Source organism: Gossypium hirsutum, chromosome D10, assembly GCF_007990345.1.
Source record: "Gossypium hirsutum isolate 1008001.06 chromosome D10, Gossypium_hirsutum_v2.1, whole genome shotgun sequence".
NCBI lineage: Eukaryota > Viridiplantae > Streptophyta > Magnoliopsida > Malvales > Malvaceae > Gossypium > Gossypium hirsutum.
This window is the reverse complement of record NC_053446.1, coordinates 13459997-13482207: the sequence shown is the minus strand read 5'-3', so window position 1 is coordinate 13482207 and position 22211 is coordinate 13459997. Positions and strand designations below refer to the sequence as shown.

The window sequence follows — 22211 nt, the reverse complement described above, 5'->3', positions numbered from 1 at the left end:
CAATTAACGGCCTATAATCATTGTGTTGGGTCCTCTTCAGTGTTGTGCTGAAAAAGAATCTGATAACTCTTATCCAATGATCCCTTTTTCTTGTTGAATGATGATTAAAAATATGATTTAAATTAATTAGACAACAACTTAAATGAACATATTAAAAATAATAATTTTATTATAAAAATATTTATATCTTTCATCCATTTTATAATTTAAAAAAAAAAACTAAATATCATAGACAAAATATTAAAAATAAAAATGATTAAATTAAGAAATTAAGATGTTTTGGATGCGAGTTTAATTTTTGCTCTGTAATATATAATTTTTTTCATTCACAGATAAATGTCACATATTTAGTATATAATTATATAAATATATCAAAATAAAGATTAATATGGTAGCATTTTTTAAATCTAAAAATATAATTAAAAATCTGAAATATTAATTAAATTAAATTTCATTTTTTGTAAATATAATATATTAATATATGCCAAATTCTTAAATTATAGAATTAAAACAACTCTTATAATACTAATTTTAAAAGTTTATAAATTATAAAATAGTTTTTTGGTTTTCCCGAGATACTGATTGCGATAAATCCAACGTTTTATATACTCATTAAAAATAGGTTTTTAAACATCGTTATATATATATATTCGAATTTGAGGATTGAGAAACAATACGTGGAGGGGCCAGGTTGGGTAGTCTTGTGATAAATATGAGTTAGTTTTGTCAAATATACCCATTAGTACAGAATATATATAGCAAAGTGGATATAAATCACATTTATTGACCAGTGTTGGCATTGGTTTTGTGAGATACAATCTTAAATTCTTCGATCTTTTGAGCTTTGGCTTATAAATATAGTTTTCTTTCAAAACTTGATCATAATGGCCAATGTAAGGGCAAACGGAATTTCTTTTTTCTCGCAAACCAAGCTATGGTTAGCAAACCCACTGTTCCTCTGAATATATATATATATGTCAAAGACGTCTTGGCATGATCTGGGTAAAGCTGGATGGTGATATCTTGATACCTTCAATTTGAAATTGTGAATCTGTAACAGGTCAGAATAGCATCCTTTTCTCATGCATGAATTTATTAGATTTTGAATATATATATTCAAAATGTATGATAATGATCCTATAGTACTAGTGTGCTTGATTTTTGTCCTGGTTAAGTAATATTGAGTTTTCACTCAATTTGTAAACTTGTATACAAAACAAATGACTTTCTAAACTGCAGTTGGGTATTAAATAAATAAAAATTGAAGGAATATTTGGTAAATTTAAATCAACAAAATCAAAATAATGAAAATTGAATTTTACTAATAACAAGAAATGAAGAAGCATAAAAAATCCCATAATTAAAACCTTTTTACTTTGAAGAAAATATATGACGGTTTTTATTGAAATCTTTATATAAGGATATTTAATTAAAATATAAACAATTAATTCCAATAAGAAATAATAACCTTTGGTGATACAAGAGCAAACCAAAATTGTTTTACACAAGTATCATCCTAACCAAATACTACTGCTACAAAACTCAAAAATTAGATCAAATATTGAAGTTTGCAATAATTTTTAGGGTCAATTATATAAATGGTCACTTAATTCTAAAAAATTTTAATTCAGGCATTAGCGTTTGAATTCGTTCCTGTTTTAGCTATGACCCGCCATTAAATTGATAACGGATTTTAATTGGTATAATAACACATTTAGTTCTCAATACTTTCTTATTCTATCAATTTGATCCTAATTTTAAATAATTCAGTAAATTTAACCCTTCACATTTACAAATTCTATCAATATGATACTCAAACTTCATAACCAAAGCTTTCAACTTTTAAAATAGAGGCATTTCACATCTATTCATTGTTTTTCTTTTTTTTTTATGGTCGAAATTATCCAGTTCAATACATAACCCTTTTTGTTTATATTTTTAAGAAGTTAGTGCTAGAAATTAACTAAACACCATTAAAAATAATAGAAAATACAAAGTTTAAAAATATAACTTATAATAAAATTATATAAATAATTTAATATTTGTAAAAAAATTCACTTGGCTAGCATAATTTTTTTTAATTAATTTGGAAAATGGTTTGACAATAAATCATATTATTAGTGATACATATTGCTTATTGTGGATTTAAAAATTAAAAAAATAATAATTAGAAATAAATAGAACACATAATAATTTTTTAATCAGTTTATAAGATTAAAAAAATCATTATCAATGTAACAAAATAAAATTCAATTAATTCTTTCACTTTTTTTCTTATGAAAAAAATAGATGTTAATAATTTTTTCTTATATAATTATTGATTGAACGACTGGATTTTTCAAAACCACATTTCTAACTCCGGATTCAATTTTCAATTTTATGGTCCAACTTCGAGGACTATTTCTATGTACCTTGAAAGAACTATCTTAATTATTTTAAGGTTTTTCAATCCCTTTAGCCAAAATTTTATCAATCAAAGGGCTATAAAATATTATATTTAGAAGAAAGCTAATGAAAAAAAGAAAAGGACATAAAGTTTCAAGATAAACTTATTTGTATCAGGAATTTGCTCAAAAAACAACTCATTAGTAGAGAGAAGGTTTTTTTTTTTTGTCTTTTTTTACAAATTTATAGATGTGGAATGCCTCTATCTTAAAAGTTGAAAACTTTGATTAGGAAGTTTGAGGATTAAATTGATAAAATTTGTAAATGTGAAGGGTTAAATTATTGAATTATTTAGATTTAGGATAAAATTGATACAATATGTAAGTATTGAGGACTAAATGTGTTATTTTATCTGTTAAAAAAAAGCTTTTTATTATCAATTTAACTGTGGGTGACCAAAATAGGAATGAATTTAAACGTTAGTACCTAAATTGAAAAATTTTAAAATGAGATGACCAAAATCATAGTTTGATGACTATTTGTATAGTTTACACTATTTTATGCAAAATGACATATTTGGCACACCTTTTATATCATTACTCAAACCATACAAAATGATGAACTATGCAATTGTACGTAAGTATTAAATATCAAAATTTCCATTTGCTGAGAAACCTAACCCTAACTTGTTAAATTCTTTGTCTATCCTGAATGTATAACTCGATAGCTTAATCAATCATAAGAAAAACACATTTCTTTCATGCAAAAAAAAAAGCTTTCAAAAAATTAATCCAACGATTAAAGAAAAAAAAGAGATGTTCAGTGTAAAATAAATTAAATAAAAAAGAAAATTGAATAAACTATTTATTCTCATATCCTTAATGCTTTATGGGATAAGAAAAAAAACATTTAGTGACTCTATCATTACATGAAAGAAATTTCGATGAAAGACAAATCCCTTATAAACATAAGGCTAATTCAAATGAATAAAAATAAATCAAAAAATGTTGTTAAAAAAATGCAAGATCTTATCAATGAAAAATTAGTTCACTTTAGAGTTGTTTCACATACCTTGTAAATTTGCTCACCTTCATGTTCTTCTTTGCCCGTGAACTTTTTCATAATTTTGCTCAAGAATCTCAAATTTTTAATTATGATATTTTTTAAATTTAAAAGGAACTAAATTTTCAACAAATCATAAGAGCTTTCATTTCGCTACCAAAATCACCCAAAAAAAAAACAATTTCTCCTTTTTCTTCATCATCCCGTTTTATTATCAATTCCATCCTCAAATTCATCATTCACTCCTAGCTCTTTCTATGTAAGTCAATTTAATACTTCTCACTCAGACCGTTGACAATCCCATATAAGTGATGTCACATTCAATGTCGAGAGGCATCTATGGTTGCCTCATACACTTTATTGGTTGTATATTTGACAGTATAAAATTCAACCATAAGCCAAAATACCACCAGTTAGCTTATAAGCTACTATTATAAACATATGAAAAAGGTTTACTAAGGCCACTTTATACAAATATACTTCACATACATGCCAAGCTAGTGTGACTACTATATACATAACCAAACTGACTAAAAAATAGGATCACACTTCAATGGCGATATGAATCAGGTTTGATGTAGTACTCGACTATTGTCTTCTCAAATCTTGTCTCTGACCTATGTATGAAAAACAATCCAATACACTAAGCATACCTCTGACAAGGATTTAAGACTACTAAACAAAACATAAACAAACTAACAATAGGCCAACATTTCCCAAACATATAATTACATTATTAGCATCTTATCATAATTAATCAATTACATATTACTTTCATTACAATGCAAACAACTTATAAATTTTAAACTTACACCATATGGCATTAGTTACAGTATATCACACATGATTCAATTCAATTCAAATTCCTATATTCATTTCTGTCTTATCAATTCTTTTACAATTCTTACTCATATATTCTTATACCTTTGCCATTTTTATATCAATGCACACTTATTGATCTTTCATTCTATTTCATTATATCTTACTTTCCACGACATTTCATCACATCATTTGTTTACAACTCAATTATAAGTTTATGACCCAATTTGTATTTTATCAGGCACACAGATAATTCAAAATATCATAATTCATTCTTATCAATTCTAAGGTTCATCTACCAACCTTTTTAGCAATTACTCAATAATCATATTTCAATCTCAAACTTATTTTCTTTAAGCATACTATCAATCAATGCCAACTAATGTGATAATCATGTTTTTACGTTTAATACTAATATCTAACATTCAAACCTATCCTTTGACTAATCAACTTCAATATTATTACATTATGGGTTGTGCTATTGATATTGATACCTTGTGGTATAGATACCAAAATGTTCGGTATCAATACAACATCGCTCTGGACTTGCTATTTGAATTTTGACTTCAAGGGTATCAATAACCCGGAGCTAGGTATTGGTACCTAAATGCAGGACAAACTAAAAATTCAACTAAAACACTCTAAGCTTGTGTCCTTCCATACTTTAATTATTCTCAATCAATATCAATTTCAAGCACAAAGTATTAATACATACCACAACCATGCCATTCTATTTGCCATAAACCTATTCAATCAAACCACTCTCAAAGTTACCTTACTAATCACTTTAATTTCAAGATGATACAACACTTTAGCCCATCTATTACCATTTATTCTTTTCCTCCTACCATTTCAAATTCGATTCATATCAAGTGTTGTTTTACTAATAAGAAAAATAAGTCATAATGCAAGTTATTAAGTCATTACCAATTCCTACTATTGTATAACATAGTGGTAGTTAAATTCCTTTTACAAATCTTAGCAATACACTTGTTTTACAACCATTTTAACTTACTATCTTCAATACAATCATATTAATTAATTTATCCATATAATGTTATCTTAGTCAATCACATTTTCATCATTCCTTAACTCAAGTTACAATTCATTTTGCATATAAGATTTACATAACATTAGTGTTATTTACAAATTTAATTCTAATTCCATTTATAGTTTCCTTTACACTTTCAATTACAAATTCCATTATGATTCCTATGAAGAATTCATTCGTAGCCTTTAGTATACATAGGCGTAATCTGAAACTAGGTACAAAGAATTATCTAACCAACACACCATTAGCACATAAGTGTTCCAACCAACACACCATTAATATATAATGAGTCAAATAGACCCTCCAACACACCGATAGTGCACACAGTGCATAACATTTATCCCATACCAAATTATCTCCACGGAGAACTACTAACAATTCCTATTGGCATGCCAGATGTATCCAATTCGATTCTTACCAAGTTTACTAAGGCATTAATATCATTTCTTATTTCCATTCACATTATAAGTTCATATTCACTTTCTCATTTAATCATTGCATAAACCATCTTATTCTTTTCATACATGTAATTCAATACCATAGTTCATCTCTTTAACCATTAACTCTTATAATTTCCTTTATTGATATACAAGTTCATATTTCATAATAAGCACAGTCATCACATTTATTTAAAACATGTACTAAACCATATCATGCTTACCTTTTAATCACCTCTTTAAAACTTTACATCATAAGCAGAATAATGCACACACACACAAAAAAAAACACTTATGCTATTTATTGACTTACCTAATATCATATTATTAGCTCAACTTACCATTTAGCCAAATTCATAGCATTTCCAAATACTAACCATTCATCTTTTAAACTTTATAATTCATATGTGATTTACCAATGTTTATAAATTATCACATTAATATCTCAATGTATACATATACACTTCTTGACCAAATCATGACTTACCCACTTATTCATTAAGTGCAACAAAATTTTAATACACATATCAATTTCCACCAAACAAACCTATTTAAGTTGCTAACCAATATATGTATCCTTTATTTATTCAATCATTATTAACCTACTTATGACAACTTTTAGACATTACCACAACAACTTAATCATACAAACATAAGGTAATGAAATTCAATGAGCACAACAACTTTTAGAAATTTGGACGTCTTTGTTTGAAGGTGCAAATTTACATAGTTTTATATTTTTATTGAAAAACTCAATGAGATACTAAGAATAATATTTTTCATCACTAAATTTATCTCACCATTTTACTTTGAATTTGCAAATGATAATAGACGTCTTTATATAATTATCCATAAGATACATAATTTTGAAAAAAAGTGAGTTGAAGGATGTAACTACTTTTGCTCTCTTTTAATTGAAATTTGGCAATAAATTGGTCATACAACGCATTGGACTTTTCTATAATAAATTACATCCCTTCTTAATGCTCCACTTTTATTAATTATGTACTAGGAATAAACTCGAGATGCAGGATCGATAAAGAAAGTATGTAATATTTATATTAATAAGCAATGAAACAACATTAAAACAAAATTAATTAAATTAAAGTGTATATTTAAAAAAATTCTTTGTACATGGCAAGTTTTAGGGGAGGGGATTGTTATTGCTAGGGTTTTACTCGCTTTATTGGATTATTGATAACATATAAAAATGAAATGAGAGACACAAACATTAAATTTCGAAAAAAATAAAATACAATAAAAACAATTCAATAGAAAATGGAAACATAAATAATTAAATTGAAGTGTACAATTCAATAGCATAAACCTCAATAACAGAAATTTCAATTAAAGGTAAACTCCAATATATATTATCCAAATAAAAATGTACTATTTAAATGGCTTAATTTATTTTTTAGTCCCTGAAGCATAGAGATTTTTTCACTTTGATACTTAAACTTTTTTGTCTCAATTTGGTACCTAAAGTTTCAATTTCCTCTATTTTTTGTTAATTTTGTAATGGAAATTAAAAAAAAAACTATTAAGTAACTTTGGCCCATGAAAAAATGTCACATGTTTTGGCTAATGACAAAAATGTCATGTGACAACTAGTTTTATTTAAAATAAAAAAACATTAAATTAAAAATTATAGTATTAAATATTTAAATATTAAAAAATGCTTTTGACTTTGACCGATCATTGGCTGGTGTTGACTAGTGTTGACCGGTCACGTGACGCTATTAGAACATACCATGTGTCCTTTTTTTAAAAATTTGTTTAGTATTATATATATTATATTGATTAAAAATGTAAAAAAAATCATATATAACATATATTTTTTTATAGAATTCTAAAATATATAATTATAAATTTTAAAAGTTCAAAATAATATATAAGAATTGAAATTTTTTATAAAAATTAAAAAAAGTATTTAAATTTCAAGTAATTTAAAAACTTTTTAGAATTTTATAATTATTTTAGAATTTTATAAAAAAATATGTTTAAACTTTTTTTTATAATTTTTACAATTATTTTACATTTTTGTAATAATATTATTATTTTCAATTATCTTTTTTTTTGTAAATTTTATTTTTATAAATTTTTTATGATTTATATTTTTTTTCTAGATTATATATGTTTCTGAAATTTTTTATATTTTTAATGTATATATACATTTAATAAAAGGAAATATTTTTTTACATAAAGATGCCACATGACATTTAGTGATTGGCTATAAATTTTTTTTAACATCTATCAGAAAATAAACTAAAAAAATATAACAAATGCATATTATAGGTACCGATTAAAAATTTGAGTGTACTTTAGGTATTAAATTGGAATAAAAAAAAGCTTAGGTATTGAAGTGAAAAAATAAGTATACTTTAAAAGCCAAATCGTGAATTAAACATATTTAAATTAATAAAGGAAAATAATAAAATGCAACTCAAATTCATGAAAATATTGTTAAATTTTGATTTAAAACTAAAAGAAAAATACTTTTAGCTTGTTTTTATAAGTCTAACAACTATTATTGCACGTGAAAAAAAAATAGAACCAAATAACATGGCTATGGTCCTCACTCATGATTCATGAACATAAGATAAATAAATAAATAAATAAAAAGCAATAGAAGTGCAATACTTAACCTATGGAGGAATTTCATTGAAACTTGATATCAACTTATAAACTTAGCAAATCCTGAACAATGAAACTAAAATTGAGACCAAAACTTTTAAAACATATTACTTCTTAGTCGTAAGAATTACACCAAAACTAAAAACAATTGTTGTTTGTTGATTATTGGGTGATACATCACTTGCATGCCAAAAGAAAATAAAATTACACTTTAAATCATACAGTCACCCCTCTAACATAAATATTACAGTATAATCAATTCAATAAAATTGAAAAAGGAAAAAAAATACAATAAAAATTCAGAATAAAGTTAATAAAGCTTGAATAAAAACATATGAATAAATAAAATAACCAAAATGAAAGAAAAAAAAAAGAAGATAATTTTTATCATATAAAGAAATTATGTATTCATATGAAGATGTATTAATTTTAAGTGATCATATCGTTGGAACTAATAGTAATCATAATTTGATATATTAGAGTTAGAAATATTAATGCCCTCTCCGTTTTGCATTGTGAATAAAAACATTCCATCACCCAAAAGGAATTTCTTTTGCCAATTTTACAAAATTCCAGGTGGAATTATAGCATATTTGACAAGCAACTACATTCAACTCCAATGGACAAACTTCTTAGACCGTATGATAAGGAGTTTGTGAGGATGGCAATGTTAAAACATGAAGAAACATTCAAACAACAGGTATATATATATTTCTTATGTATGCATATATTGTTTATGTTTATCTCTGTTAAGCTTGAAGCAATGTTTCAGGTGTATGAGCTCCATCGTCTATATCGAATCCAGAAGACATTGATGAAAAGTTTTGAAAACAGCAGGACTAATGGAAGCTTCAGCTTAAAGAATCAGACTTCAAGAAGGCGACTCGACTTGGAACATTCGGTGCACCATCATAACGACGAAACGTCAGAAGTCATCGATGAGAGCGAGATTGAGCTGACGTTAGGGCTGCCGATGAAGGAACGACAAGGGACAACTCTCCCTCGAACATGGGATTTCGGACCGTGCTTCTCATCGTCTTCCTCTGAATCCTGTCATGTGACAATGGGGTATCGACATGGAAGTAAAAGCACTAACGATCTAGAAGAACAATTGAGAAAGGAGGGATCAGATCAGCCTCCTTGGATTCTCCAAGTTCTAACTATGAATATGAGTCTATGACAAGAAAATATATACCTCCCGATGTAGATATGATTACATATTTTAGACTGCTTCTTATCGACCAATTTTCTTTGATTTGTATGTTGGTGTGGAAGTTTTAGTTTCTTCTAATGGTTCTTTTAGCAAAATGGGTGAGTCTAAATTAAATCATGATTCTAATCTCATTTTCAAAACCTTAAATAACAATCATAACATTGGAATACTATGTTGCAATTACAATGTAGAACCCCATTACTATACTATATATCTATATAGTGAAAGAATATATGTATATAGTGAAAGAAGAAGGTAACGTCCAGGGAATCAAATCTGGGTACTAAAGAATCCAATGATAGACTCAATTAGCATAGTTTGATTGGGGAAGATTTTGAAGAATCACCACACTCCAAGAACCTTCTAAACTTAAAGTGATGAGGTCAACACTAACACATGTGATTGGAGATTAAGAGATACAAAATATCACCACTCTCAATTACCTTACATGAAGAGAAAATGTTTAAGGTCGTTTAATTTTCGTTGGAATCCACCAAGAACAAATAAACAAAGGAAAGTTGCTGAAAGAGTTTAGAATTAAATTCTCATCTATCTCTTCTCATTTATATTGTTTACCTTTATATAAGCTATTTGGGACATTCCCCAACATAGGAAACTTAAAAGCTAAGTGCATACATTAATACTTACATTAATGATCAAATACATGCATCTAATCCTATATACATGCACAATTATGAGATTTATCTTAAATAAACTAAATACATGTGTTTAATGAACATATATTCCTGCATGCATTTGCATCCTGTAGGGCCCAATTTTTGACCCGGGGCCCAACAAGCCCAAATACAACCAAACCAAAATTAATTAACAATCCAATTACATTCAACAACAGACCCAAATTCCATTTCAACCCAATACCTCAGCCCAAAACCCAAAACCTAAACACCTAACAGAAACCCTAGCCCCCAAACCACTTGCCGCTGCTGCCACCACTCCTCTACCACCTGCTCTCTGCCACCCCACAATCACCATCACCACCTGCAATGAAAAGAAAGAAAAGACAGAAACCAAACGAGCAGTTGAAACAGTAGAAGAAAGTAAAAATGTGAACCGGCTATAAAGGCCATGAAACTAAATGTAATGGTGGCGGATCTTCATGTTTGTAAAAGGGGGGGAACCGATCTTTATTTTTGATAAAAAAGGGGACTTTTTGTAACAAGAAACGGATTGAAACAGAGATTCAAAAAATATAAAAACAGAGAAACTAGTTTCAAGGTGATTTCATCTTATTTTTCTAGATTTCAATCTCTTATTATTGTTATTTTATTTTTATTCTTGTATATACGAAAACAAAGAAAAGGGGGAAGGAAAAGAAATATACCTGAGTAGCCCTTTTCCCTCGCCGTCGGCCTAGGGCCACGATGGCGGTGCGCCGGAGGCCGAAAAGGCCTAAATGGCCGGAGATTTGAGAGATGGGAGGGGAGGGGTCGTCTTTCTTGAAAGAAAATAGAGAGAAAAAAAATGTTTTGAAAATTTTTTATTTCCAAATGAAAAAAATGAATTTTTGTAAAAAAAATTAGTTTTAATGAGATAACAAAACGGCGCCGTTTAAGCCCCATGACCCGCGCGTGATCCGACCCGGCCCAGGGGGGATTCGCATGTTTTCGTGATGTGGGCTATCTGCGCGTGTGGTCCTTCTCCTTTTGCGTTTGAGTGCAATTTGGTCCCATTTGTTTTTTTTAATTTAGCCTCCTGGTTTTTCGCGTGTTTCATTTTAGTCCATATTGAAACACTGCATGCTGGGGAGGGGAATATTTCCTGATCAACCCTTCCCCCTTTTCAGAGTGTACCATTTTGGTCCTGAGCCATCCTTTTGTTTATTTACAGATTTTAACCCTGATATTTGTTTTAATTTTCGATTTAGTCCTGTCCATTATTTCGTTTACTTGTTGAAATTATTAAGTTTTATTTGCATTTTCAAGCTTTTAAATTTGCTATATCACATACGATTATACATACATGCACATACTTCCATTATGCGTTTGTATACGTGTATATGCTTGCATATGTTTTTATATTTTATATTTTATACATCTATATAGCTATATCCATGTCCCATTTCCATGAGTATATACATTTATATATATTTTTTATGCTTTAAAAATATATATTCACTTGTAGATATCTTTTTGTTTTTATAACTCATATACTTATATATATTTGTATGTTATATTTTTTTATATATCTGCGTGCATATTTATATAGTTTGTAACTTATGTATGTATATTCATATATATATGTCTATACGTATACTTATTTTCTTCTTTAAAAATACATGTGTCTAAAATATACTTTTATACCTTTTATAATTTATATGTACATACATACATGTGTACATCCATACATTTCTTGCATTTTTTATAATTTCATTTGTTTGATTTATTTATTCATTTATTTATTTATTTATCCACTACATACATTTTTACTTAGATTCTTGAAAAGGAAAATTTTAAAAAAATAGAAGTAATACTCGGTATTTGGGATCCTCGAGAGAATCGAGCCCTAACGTATTGGGTTCCGATTTTCTTCGTTGAATCTAAATAATCAAGATTATTTTTTTTTAAAATGATAAAAGCTCGTTATCAATAATTCAATACGTTGTGTCCTAACGCATTGGACGTGACACGTTGTTTTCTCGAGGCGAGGATTTTTCGAAAGAAATGTAATATTCAATGTTTAATATTTTGAGAAATTGTGCCTTAACGTATTGGGTTGCGATTTCTTCATTTGATTTAAACAATTGAATATTCTTTTAAACTTTATTACACGAATCTTTTCCAACTTAAGTTTTAAACGATATCGAGAATTAAAAAAGGATCATGTCCTAACTCACTGGTTGTGATCCCTTTTTTAATCTAAGATAGTTAAATATCTTTTAAATAAGTATTTTTCATTCGCGTATCGGGAATTCCAGACATTGTGTCCCAACTTACTGGATATAATTTTCTTTCTCGAATAACGCGAAATATGCCCCTTTTCTTGAAAAAAATTTAACGTTTTAATACAAGGATCGTTTTTTTTTAAATTTCTTTAAAGTTTTCAGTTTTTTGAACTAAGACATTAAGTAATCAACTAGGTACCAATTTTGGGCGTATCGAGGGTGCTAATCCTTCCTCGTGCGTAACCGACTTCCGAACCCGTTTTTCTGAATTTCGTGGACCAAACTTGTTGTTTTAATAAAATCAAACTGTTTATTAAAAATAACCACTTTTTGAGGTGATCCAATCACACCTCATAAAAAAGGATTGATGGCGACTCCCGTTTCATTTTTCAAAACCCAAGTCGACCCCGTTTTTCCATAAAAAAATGGTGTCAACACATCCTATTTATTTAATGAATGCATAGAAAAAATCTACTAAGATTCTTCCATCTAAATTAGGCTCTTCATGTTGCATCACATTAGGCTTTCAAAACCCAAAATTTGTCTAGCTTCATCTTCTTCAATTTGGACCCAAGTAGTTGGAAGCTCGGTGAATGCTCCTGCATCACCCTAAGTTTTGCCATCTAGTCCACCACCACTTTTTGGCACTTCAGGGGCATAATTACTTCTAAATAGATGATGATGTGTCGGATACAAGTTAAGCGAGATGTTACATGCAAGTCATGAAAAAGACTCAACACCTTGTTAACAAAGACTCAACACCTATCCTTAACAAGGTAAACCAAAACAGCTCCACATGCTATGCATTCGTATGGTACGTTAGTGAGGCCTGGCGATTGTTGCCCATTACGTAAAATAATTTGGTTGCCAAGGGTACCGACTTGGCTGATGTAACTCTACATCCCATTAAGACCAAGCGAGTTTTTAACATTAACCCTATGAACTGGTGCGGTCCGAATCTTAGCAAAGGAGACCAAGCGGGCCAATGTCACATGGGGTTGCTGCCTATTTGGAAACAAAGTTCCATTATTTCATACATGATTTCCCTCATGTTTGCCAAATTGCCATCAAAGTTCAAACCAGGGTGGATGAACCTGCAAAATGCTTACCATGTAATGTTAGTGCACCATAGTGTTTTAGTTGTTTCCTATTGTACACTAGAAGAACAATTCTATCTTATATGCAGGGACCGAACCGAGAAAAAACTGGTGGTGTCAGCTCTCAACACCAAGAGGTTAATGTTTGTTTTGAATTGGGAATGTTTCCTTTTTATTAATTTAATTCAGAAGGATTTAAAACTTAAAATTTTTTTCTTTTGTGTGAAACTCAAGTTAGTGCGTTCAAACACAAAATTTATATTTCCATTTATGGTTACCCTCTTAAAATAAAAATATAATTCAAATAAAAATCCAACCTTTTCATTCATACAAATTCAAATATTTAAAAAGTTTATACTATCTAATTTGATTTTTAATACTTTCAGAGCTTGGAACAAACAAAGCTCCACATCCATCTCAGCCTAGCCTTAGGGACCGCATCACTTCATTTATCTTTTTAGAGTATATATAATTTAATTTTAAACTTAAAAAATTTCCATGGGAATTACATGTGTTTTATAAGATACAGTTGTTTAAGCTCCGCCCGATTTTAGATATAAGGTTTATATTTATACATGATTAACTAAGTTTTTGTTTAAGTTTTTTTTTAAAATAGGATTTTTATTTTATATTTAATAATTATATATAAGTTTATTACCATTATATATTTTTTTAAATTTCAATTTAACATATTTTTTAATATTTACATTACAATATAATTGTTATACCGCCATTCGGGCTAGACACGTGACACACTCAAATGGCTCCATGTGGACACCTGTGAGTAACTTGTACCTCCCATCCGTTATAACACTCATTCTATTCAACCATTTGCTTTTTAATGTAAAAATTCTTCTAAGTGCGAATACTCTCTTCAGAGATCATTAGGACCCACTTAAGCGTAACAATCTCGTACTGCTTAGAGGAATAATAGAATGAACCTCATTGTATACGACAATAACCACCTTACCACATATATAAGCGGACAAGAGGACCTCTTTTGTATATACCCTTCCAAATGATGGTAAAAGGTATATTTTCTCCCTTTTAAAAATCATTGAGCACTTATTCTCTACAATCAAGCCTCCTTAGCTCCTACGACCTTCTTCCTCTCCCCTTGTCTTTTTCCAATTCTTTGCTTATCAAGGTGAATCGATTTCCTTCAAATTAGTACAATCTCCTCTTTATTGTATTTCGTATCAACAACAATATATTTAATTATATAAGATATAAATTGTATAAATAACATAAACTTGAAATGAATTGACCATTGAACTCGAATTTTGAATATTAAAATTTGAATTTAACGCAGATTTTAAGCGACTATTATATTTTTTATTTAAACTCATTTTTGAGGTACATTATTTTTATCCAAAATTTAAAATTTTCGGAACAATTTTGGTGTTTGGAGTAGTCCTCCCTTAAAACCAAAGCCTGACGAACCTACTAAGCTTAGCCAATAACCATCTAGGAAGGAAAATAAATGGGCTGGCTTGAATGAATGAAACGCGAAGCGCCAACCCTCCACTTTTACTCTGCTTATTGCTAATTTGCGCCATCGTCGCCTCCCGCCCTCCCTCGCCCACGCCGGTGCCGGTTACAGTAAGATCGACGAGATCTCCTGTTCCAGTCGCCGGCGAATCATGTCCAAATCTCGCGTTTATACTGACGTCAACGTTCTTCGTCCCAAGGAGTACTGGGATTACGAGTCTCTCGCTGTTCAATGGGGGTAATTTTTTATTTAATTCCTCAATACTTTCCTTGATCCTTGATCAGATTTGTCATTGGTTTATTTAATTGAAAGTTACGCTAGGTTGCATCAAGTAATGCCAATTCACGATTGTGGAATTAGGTTAACGAGATCTTTAAATCTTACTGCCCTTACCTCAATCATTTTTGTAACTTTTTGGACATATGACCGAATGTTTTAAGCTAACTGTTCGATTCAGTTCGTGATTGATGTAAATTCTTTGTTCTTTCTTCGTGTTCTCGTTTTACCTTGATCCGTTTTAGTGATCAAGATGATTATGAGGTTGTTCGAAAAGTTGGAAGGGGAAAATACAGTGAGGTTTTCGAGGGCATAAATGTCAACAACAATGAGCGTTGTATAATAAAGATCCTCAAGCCTGTCAAGAAAAAAAAGGTTAGTACTTATTTTTTTTCTGTCAGATTTGATTAATTTTGGAGTAGATTTATATGAGAAAATCTTTAAAGCATAATTGCAATTATACTATGTTACTCGGACTTGGGTGTAACTGTTGGACAGGGGTGTGTATTTGACCTGAGTACGGTAGATTTGTTTAAAATTTTTTCTATGTACTTGGAGGGTTACCTTTGCCCGAATATATGTTAGATGTGGGTATTTCAAGAAAAACTGTGTCGGAGAATCATTGGCTATAGATTATAGAAATAATCTCTATTATTATTGTTATTATTGGCAGATTAAGAGGGAGATTAAAATCCTTCAGAATCTATGTGGTGGCCCGAATATTGTTAAACTTCTCGATGTTGTAAGAGATCAGCACTCAAAAACACCAAGCTTGATATTTGAGTATGTCAACAGTACAGATTTCAAAGTTCTCTACCCAACTTTGACTGACTATGACATTCGCTACTATATATATGAACTTCTCAAGGTAATATCATGTTCCTCACTCAAACTTTTGATGTATTGAACTTTGCTCCATCATGGTATTCATTTGGTGATTGTTTTTTTTTTTTTAACTTATTATTTGTAGTTCTATTCTACACTTGATTGGGTTCCAAAAGCTGACTGGCTTTTTGAAGTTTTAAGAGGGTTCATGATTTGCATGTTTGCAGTATAGGATGATAGGAATTTTTTCTTTGCTTTGTAGGCATTAGATTATTGCCATTCACAAGGAATAATGCATAGAGATGTCAAGCCTCACAATGTCATGATAGATCATGAGCTGCGCAAACTTCGCTTGATAGATTGGGGACTTGCTGAATTTTACCATCCTGGCAAAGAGTATAATGTTCGTGTGGCTTCTCGGTAATGCTTTGAAAACATCATGAATCGAATGACCAGCTTAACCCCCAAATATACCTTTTTATATTTTCAAGATTGCTTTTTCCCTTGAGACCTTGAAACAGACTGGCATTAGATATTAGTACTTGTCAAAAAAATATAAGAACATTCCGTACATCTCAGGTACTTTAAAGGGCCCGAGCTTCTGGTAGATTTGCAGGACTACGATTATTCCTTGGACATGTGGAGCCTTGGTTGTATGTTTGCAGGAATGGTGAGGAATTCCATTATTCTAGTTTAAATGCATTAAACTTTCATTCAAAACTTTCCAACTTTGGGTGCATAATAGAGTAGTTATGACTTATGATGTTTTATTGTGTAGATATTCCGGAAGGAACCATTCTTCTATGGCCATGATAACTATGATCAACTAGTTAAAATCGCCAAGGTAATATACTTCTTCAGATTGCAGATTGCCAGATGTTTCAATATTGTTGCCCAAGATTTATTTATCATTTGTCTTGTTAAATTAACATTCTGGTTGGTATTATAGATGTTTTCTTTTTACTGTTACCTGTAACATATTAGCCTATATAGTGGTATTGTCCCTTGTCGATCTCATATTGTCCTCCTTGCTTTTACAATCTACATCTGGATAACCTTTTCAAGCATCTGCTGCTGCTGCTGCTAGTGCTGTTTATTAGCAACTCTTTGTAGATGCAATTTTATCCTTGCAGATTTCAATTTAAATATATATTCCCACTTTATTGTCATAGCTGGAGAGGGGATATGTAGAAGGGGCATAATTTACGTGCACTGTCAAACAAGAAGTTCTATTCACTTTCTTTCCCGGTTTTTCCTAACAAGTATTGCCAGTTTTGTGTCAATGCTACACAACTTTTGACTGCTATTAATGCACCTTCAGGTACTAGGGACTGATGAGTTAAATGCATATTTAAACAAGTACCATTTAGAGTTGGATCCTCAACTTGATGCACTTGTTGGAAGGTATGTGAAGAATTAATATATATCCAATATGTTGGGTCCATGTTACTTAGACTCCAATGTGAGTGTTGGATATGGGTATGTCCCTGACATGGCATGTTTAATTGTTTTTAAGGTTTTTTTAAACTCTCTCTCTTTCTCTCTCTCCATACATATATATATTTGGAGAGTCCCTGGAGGGGCACTATCCCTGTTCCATGTCCAAATGTGTGCTGGATATTGGTCTTTTTTTTTTTAAATGAAGACCTGAAGCACAGCATAGTGCATGCTTTTGAACTTAATTGTAAACAAAAGCACTAGTTAACATTAAACCATCACAAAGCACCTTGTGGTGCTGACACACTGATGGGTAGACATGTTAATAGTGTGGAATTTGTCATTTTTTTTTAAATGAAGAGCTGAAGCACAGCATAGTGCATGCTTTTGAACTTAATTGTAAACAAAAGCACTAGTTAACATTAAACCATCACAAAGCACCTTGTGGTGCTGACACACTGATGGGTAGACATGTTAATAGGGGAATGGTTAACTTGTTCTCCATTACGCATTTGCTATATTATTTTTCAGGCACAGCCGTAAACCTTGGTCCAAATTCATTAATGCGGATAATCAGCATCTTGTTTCTCCAGAGGTCATTTTTCTTCTTGAGGCAAACATCTAGGAAGTTGAATACTATAAGCTCAGTTACAGTGCACTAAATGTCTTAATAAATAATATTCATTCTTTGAGCTCTTCGGCTTTCAGGCAATTGATTTTCTTGATAAGTTGCTGCGGTACGATCATCAAGACAGGCTAACTGCAAGAGAAGCCATGGTAGGTCTACAATAAACTTTATGAATGCTACTACCATTTCTCTATGCTCTTTTCTTTTATTAAATCTTAATGTATGACTTGTAAAATATGAAATGAACCTAAGTTAATTGGATTCAGGTGTAATGGTATGTTTGTGATATGTGTATTTCAAGAAAAATGTAGAGTCAGAGCAACCTATTAATGAGCATTTTCTTCATGCTCCTTGGAAACATGTTATTGTCCTCAATAAAAATATGAAGTGGATCTTGGGTAGTCATATCATCTGGCCACTTCATTTTTCTTAAATCATTTATCATCCAGCATATACCCACGTCTGACATTTGGATAGAGAGATGATTTTCAAATATTCTCCAAATACATAGAAATAAAATCTGATCATGTCTGTGCCAGATACATACGCATGTTGAACTCAAAACCCAAGTTTGTGTAACATAATAATGAATCCCCATATATTGGCATGATATATTTGTTTTTGCTGTTGCAGGCCCATCCTTACTTCTCTCAAGTCAGGGCAGCAGAAAGCAGCAGGATGCGAACTCAGTAACCGGGTACACTCTGGGTTCCTTTGTAAATCAATCCAGACTTTTGGACAGATATGTTGTGTTTAAATGTTACATAAAAGCTACATAATTCTAATGACTGCCATCGTCAGTTTTAGGAAAGGTGATTTACCATCATTATTAGCCATTTGCCCGGAGTAACTTTTTATCTAAGAATACAGACCTTACAGTTTTTTTCATGCAATTTTCTTTATATTCAAGTATCATAACCCATAGTTGATAACTACAGTGTTTATACGAGTAAGAAATTTAATGGCTATTCTACAAATTGTATGCATAGGAAAAACATAAACCAGAGATGGACCTGCATGGTATAGGACTGCCTAACATAGGTATGTAGCTAATATGTATATACTCACTTTTTATATATAAAATACTTCATGGAGTTAGGATCTTTCAATCAACAACATAGGTACCTGGACAATATTACGAGGTTAAGAATTCTTATCATCAGTTCATTCGAATTTTCAAAGTAAATGAAAATTTAAATGATCCATGATCTTGAATCTTTTTTTCCTAAAGCCGGTAAAGAAAAAACCATAATGTAATACAAGTCAATTCTATCCTGGTAGATGGGCCTCTAGAGCAGAGTAAAAGAATAAAGTGTCGCATTCAATCTATTAAATTGAAAGGTCTCTCCTTCGCCATAATCATTCAAAAAATTTAAAGCTCCTGTTTTGCACCACATAAAACTTCCCTTTAACCAATGCCAAGGCCACCGACCCTATAAAATTTAACACCCGAATTTTCTTTTATTAATTACATAATAAAAACAACACCAACCACCCACCCTTCTTTAATCTTGATTAGTCTATTTATATGATTAAAATTTGTATTGAAGGGTAAGAAATAGAAATCGTGGAAATTTAATTGAAGACTTGAAAACAAGTCATCTATGATTCGATCTATAAATATTTAAAAAAAAGTATTTATTTATATATTTGAATATGGGTTAAAAGTCTTCTATTCTTGGAAAACTTCAACTTAAATTTCCACTCAACGATGTATATGCCATTGCCGACGGGTTAAAATACCCAATTATATATTCCTTTCATAAGATGGAATCCCTGAACTTGTTTCTGCTGTCAGACGACGACCCAGTGACTTAACATAAACTTCCCATTCCATTGTTTACTTTTTCCTTCCCAGATTTCATTATTTTGGTATTACCTTTTAAAAAAGTTATAATTAACTAATCTGAACGAAATAATTTACTTACTAAACTCACCTATGTAACCTGCACTTAATGTTCACAAATTACAGTGTCTCGCTTTTTACCAGCACAACCAACACCTCATTGGGTTTTTCATAACATACGTTTTGTGTTTAAGCTTTTAGCCCCACAAGAGTATAAAATCTAACCGCCCCCACACTTTCCTCCACAGTCGACAATAATATTGAAGAAAATGAATGTGAGTGCATAAATTGATGTAGGTATATATATATATTTATATATATTCAATTATTTGGAAATCATATGCTCAGTATCCATCTTTGAATATTGCAGAGAATCAAAGCATGAATACTAGCTAGGCTAATGCACTGCAATTCTGCATTTTCCCCTTGTTTCTTCATATTCTATTTATCTTCCTATTTCAATCCCCACCCTATGATTCTCTCTGCAATTCAAAATTTGCCTATAAAATCCCACTTTCTGCACCATTTCTTGCTTGAATTACAACAAGTATCAGTTTGTTTCAACTTTGGAAGCCATGGAAAGCACTGCAATTAGCAGTGATGAAGAAGACGCACTGTCACTATCTGATCTGCCATTGGAGAACCAAGTTCAACCAAGGAATGAAGAAAATGGTGAACCCCAAGCATTTAAATCTGATGAAGATTTCAACTTTGGCTCATTAACAGACCCACAAATGTGTTCAGCTGATCAGGTCTTCTTTAAAGGCCAGATATTGCCCCTGTGGGACTTGGTTTGGTCTGACAGTGGGTGCCGGTGGTCAGAGTCCATGGACCATGGTTCATTAAGTGGCTTCACAAGTGTTAGCAGCAGTAATAATACTACTGATTCCATCGCAGTTTCAAATTCCAACTCCAAGTCTATAAATTTCAGAAACAAACTCAGCACAGATCCAAGTCCCAAACCGCAGGTAAGCCTGTCGAAAACTCGACCAGTCAATGTCGGAATTCGAAACCAGACATGGTCAATGTGGGGGTTTTTCAGGATAGGTGTGGTTCGAGCACCCGTACTAGAATTGCAAGACTTGAAAGTTCGTAGAAATACAGTGAGCCGAAACAGTAAGGTTGTTAAAAACAAGAAAGTTGGCCAAGTTTCAAAGAAGCTACAAGATTTAAACAAGGGTTTCATAGAGAAGAGAATAATGGGGATGTATAGTGGATGTAAATGCTCAGCTAATGTAGTTGAAACAGTTCCGTTGAACAACGTAGTTTTCATCAAACGTAACAAAAAGGGTGAGAAAAAGAACGCAATATTGGTTTCTGCCATGGAAGAGAAGAAACTGCAGCATGAATTGAAGATGAAAAAGATGAAAGAGAAAGAGAGAGAAAAGTAAAGCAAGCGTTTTCACGTCATTGAACGCTTTGAATGGTTAAAGGATCTTACTTTTGGGTTTCACATGTAAACTATGTGTCATTCGAATTCAATATGTAAAGGTTAGGTAGCAGTATGTATTCAGTCCAATATATTTCATCTTTTAAAAATATATTGGAAGTATCTTTGAATGTTTATAATCTCCATTTGGTATAACATAGAGGATTATCAGCTTAAGTAATAAACACCGCGTTTGATGCGACCTTTGCCTCAATTTAAATCCGTTTCCCAGCTACTTCATGGAAAGTTTACATATCCAAGTCGGAGTGTCTGCCTAAAATTAAAAGGATCTAAGTAAAAATGTTAGACCTGAAACATGGGCTTGGCAAAATAATTAGATTCGTTTAAAATATAGATGAGATCGGGTTTGAATATTCATGGCACGAGTCCAACCCAATCCGACATGTTTTCTTTAAGTTTGTAATGTTATATATATGTTATTTTTATATATTATGTAATTTATAATACAAAAATTAAAGTAGTATATAATATTCTTGTTATACCTTATGTAATGGGCTTCGTGAACCTTATAACATACCTCGCGAACCTGACCATGTATCTATAGAGAGCTGAACACATGCCTCCCAATGAAACCAATCACATTGAGAATCTAGGCTAGTTCGTGAACCCTAACTTGACAAACTTTGGAAAGGGATAGCTCCGCTAAGACTATGTGAG

At 30.8% G+C, this 22211-nt stretch overlaps 3 protein-coding genes and 1 long non-coding RNA gene across 4 annotated transcripts; 3 read left to right on the top strand and 1 right to left on the bottom strand.

The window, feature by feature from the left end:
• Nucleotides 1-804: 804 nt before the first annotated feature.
• Nucleotides 805-9696, top strand: LOC107914337 (uncharacterized). The gene is made up of 3 exons (XM_016843227.2): nucleotides 805-1060; nucleotides 8965-9088; nucleotides 9161-9696. The coding sequence occupies exons 2-3, from the start codon at nucleotides 9008-9010 to the stop codon at nucleotides 9566-9568; spliced, it is 489 nt and encodes a 162-aa protein (XP_016698716.1). The 5' UTR covers nucleotides 805-1060; nucleotides 8965-9007; the 3' UTR covers nucleotides 9569-9696.
• A 435-nt stretch (nucleotides 9697-10131) lies between these two features.
• On the bottom strand, nucleotides 10132-11627 carry LOC107914338 (uncharacterized). Its single transcript, XR_001688790.2, has 2 exons — nucleotides 10944-11627; nucleotides 10132-10600 (listed from the first exon to the last, which is right to left on the bottom strand). It is a non-coding gene; the product is annotated as an uncharacterized lncRNA (long non-coding RNA).
• A 3043-nt stretch (nucleotides 11628-14670) lies between these two features.
• Nucleotides 14671-19146, top strand: LOC121222419 (casein kinase II subunit alpha-2). Its single transcript, XM_041103149.1, has 10 exons — nucleotides 14671-15329; nucleotides 15614-15743; nucleotides 16042-16236; nucleotides 16456-16613; nucleotides 16773-16863; nucleotides 16972-17037; nucleotides 17515-17597; nucleotides 18162-18225; nucleotides 18339-18407; nucleotides 18892-19146. Exons 1-10 carry the CDS (start codon nucleotides 15244-15246, stop codon nucleotides 18949-18951), a joined length of 1002 nt encoding a protein of 333 aa, XP_040959083.1. The 5' UTR covers nucleotides 14671-15243; the 3' UTR covers nucleotides 18952-19146.
• Nucleotides 19147-20679: 1533 nt separating this feature from the next.
• On the top strand, nucleotides 20680-21495 carry LOC121222030 (uncharacterized). The gene has a single exon (XM_041101913.1). The coding sequence runs from the start codon at nucleotides 20680-20682 to the stop codon at nucleotides 21493-21495; it is 816 nt and encodes a 271-aa protein (XP_040957847.1).
• The last annotated feature ends 716 nt before the right edge of the window (nucleotides 21496-22211 follow it).

Coding starts and splice junctions, on each gene's coding strand:
- LOC121222419 (XM_041103149.1), top strand. CDS start 15,244: ATGTCCAAATCTCGCGTTTATACTGACGTCAACGTTCTTCGTCCCAAG. Junction 15,744..16,041: donor AGCCTGTCAAGAAAAAAAAG/GTTAGTACTTAT, acceptor TATTATTGGCAG/ATTAAGAGGGAGATTAAAAT. Junction 16,614..16,772: donor AATGTTCGTGTGGCTTCTCG/GTAATGCTTTGA, acceptor CGTACATCTCAG/GTACTTTAAAGGGCCCGAGC.
- LOC107914337 (XM_016843227.2), top strand. CDS start 9,008: ATGGACAAACTTCTTAGACCGTATGATAAGGAGTTTGTGAGGATGGCA. Junction 9,089..9,160: donor AAGAAACATTCAAACAACAG/GTATATATATAT, acceptor GCAATGTTTCAG/GTGTATGAGCTCCATCGTCT.
- LOC121222030 (XM_041101913.1), top strand. CDS start 20,680: ATGGAAAGCACTGCAATTAGCAGTGATGAAGAAGACGCACTGTCACTA.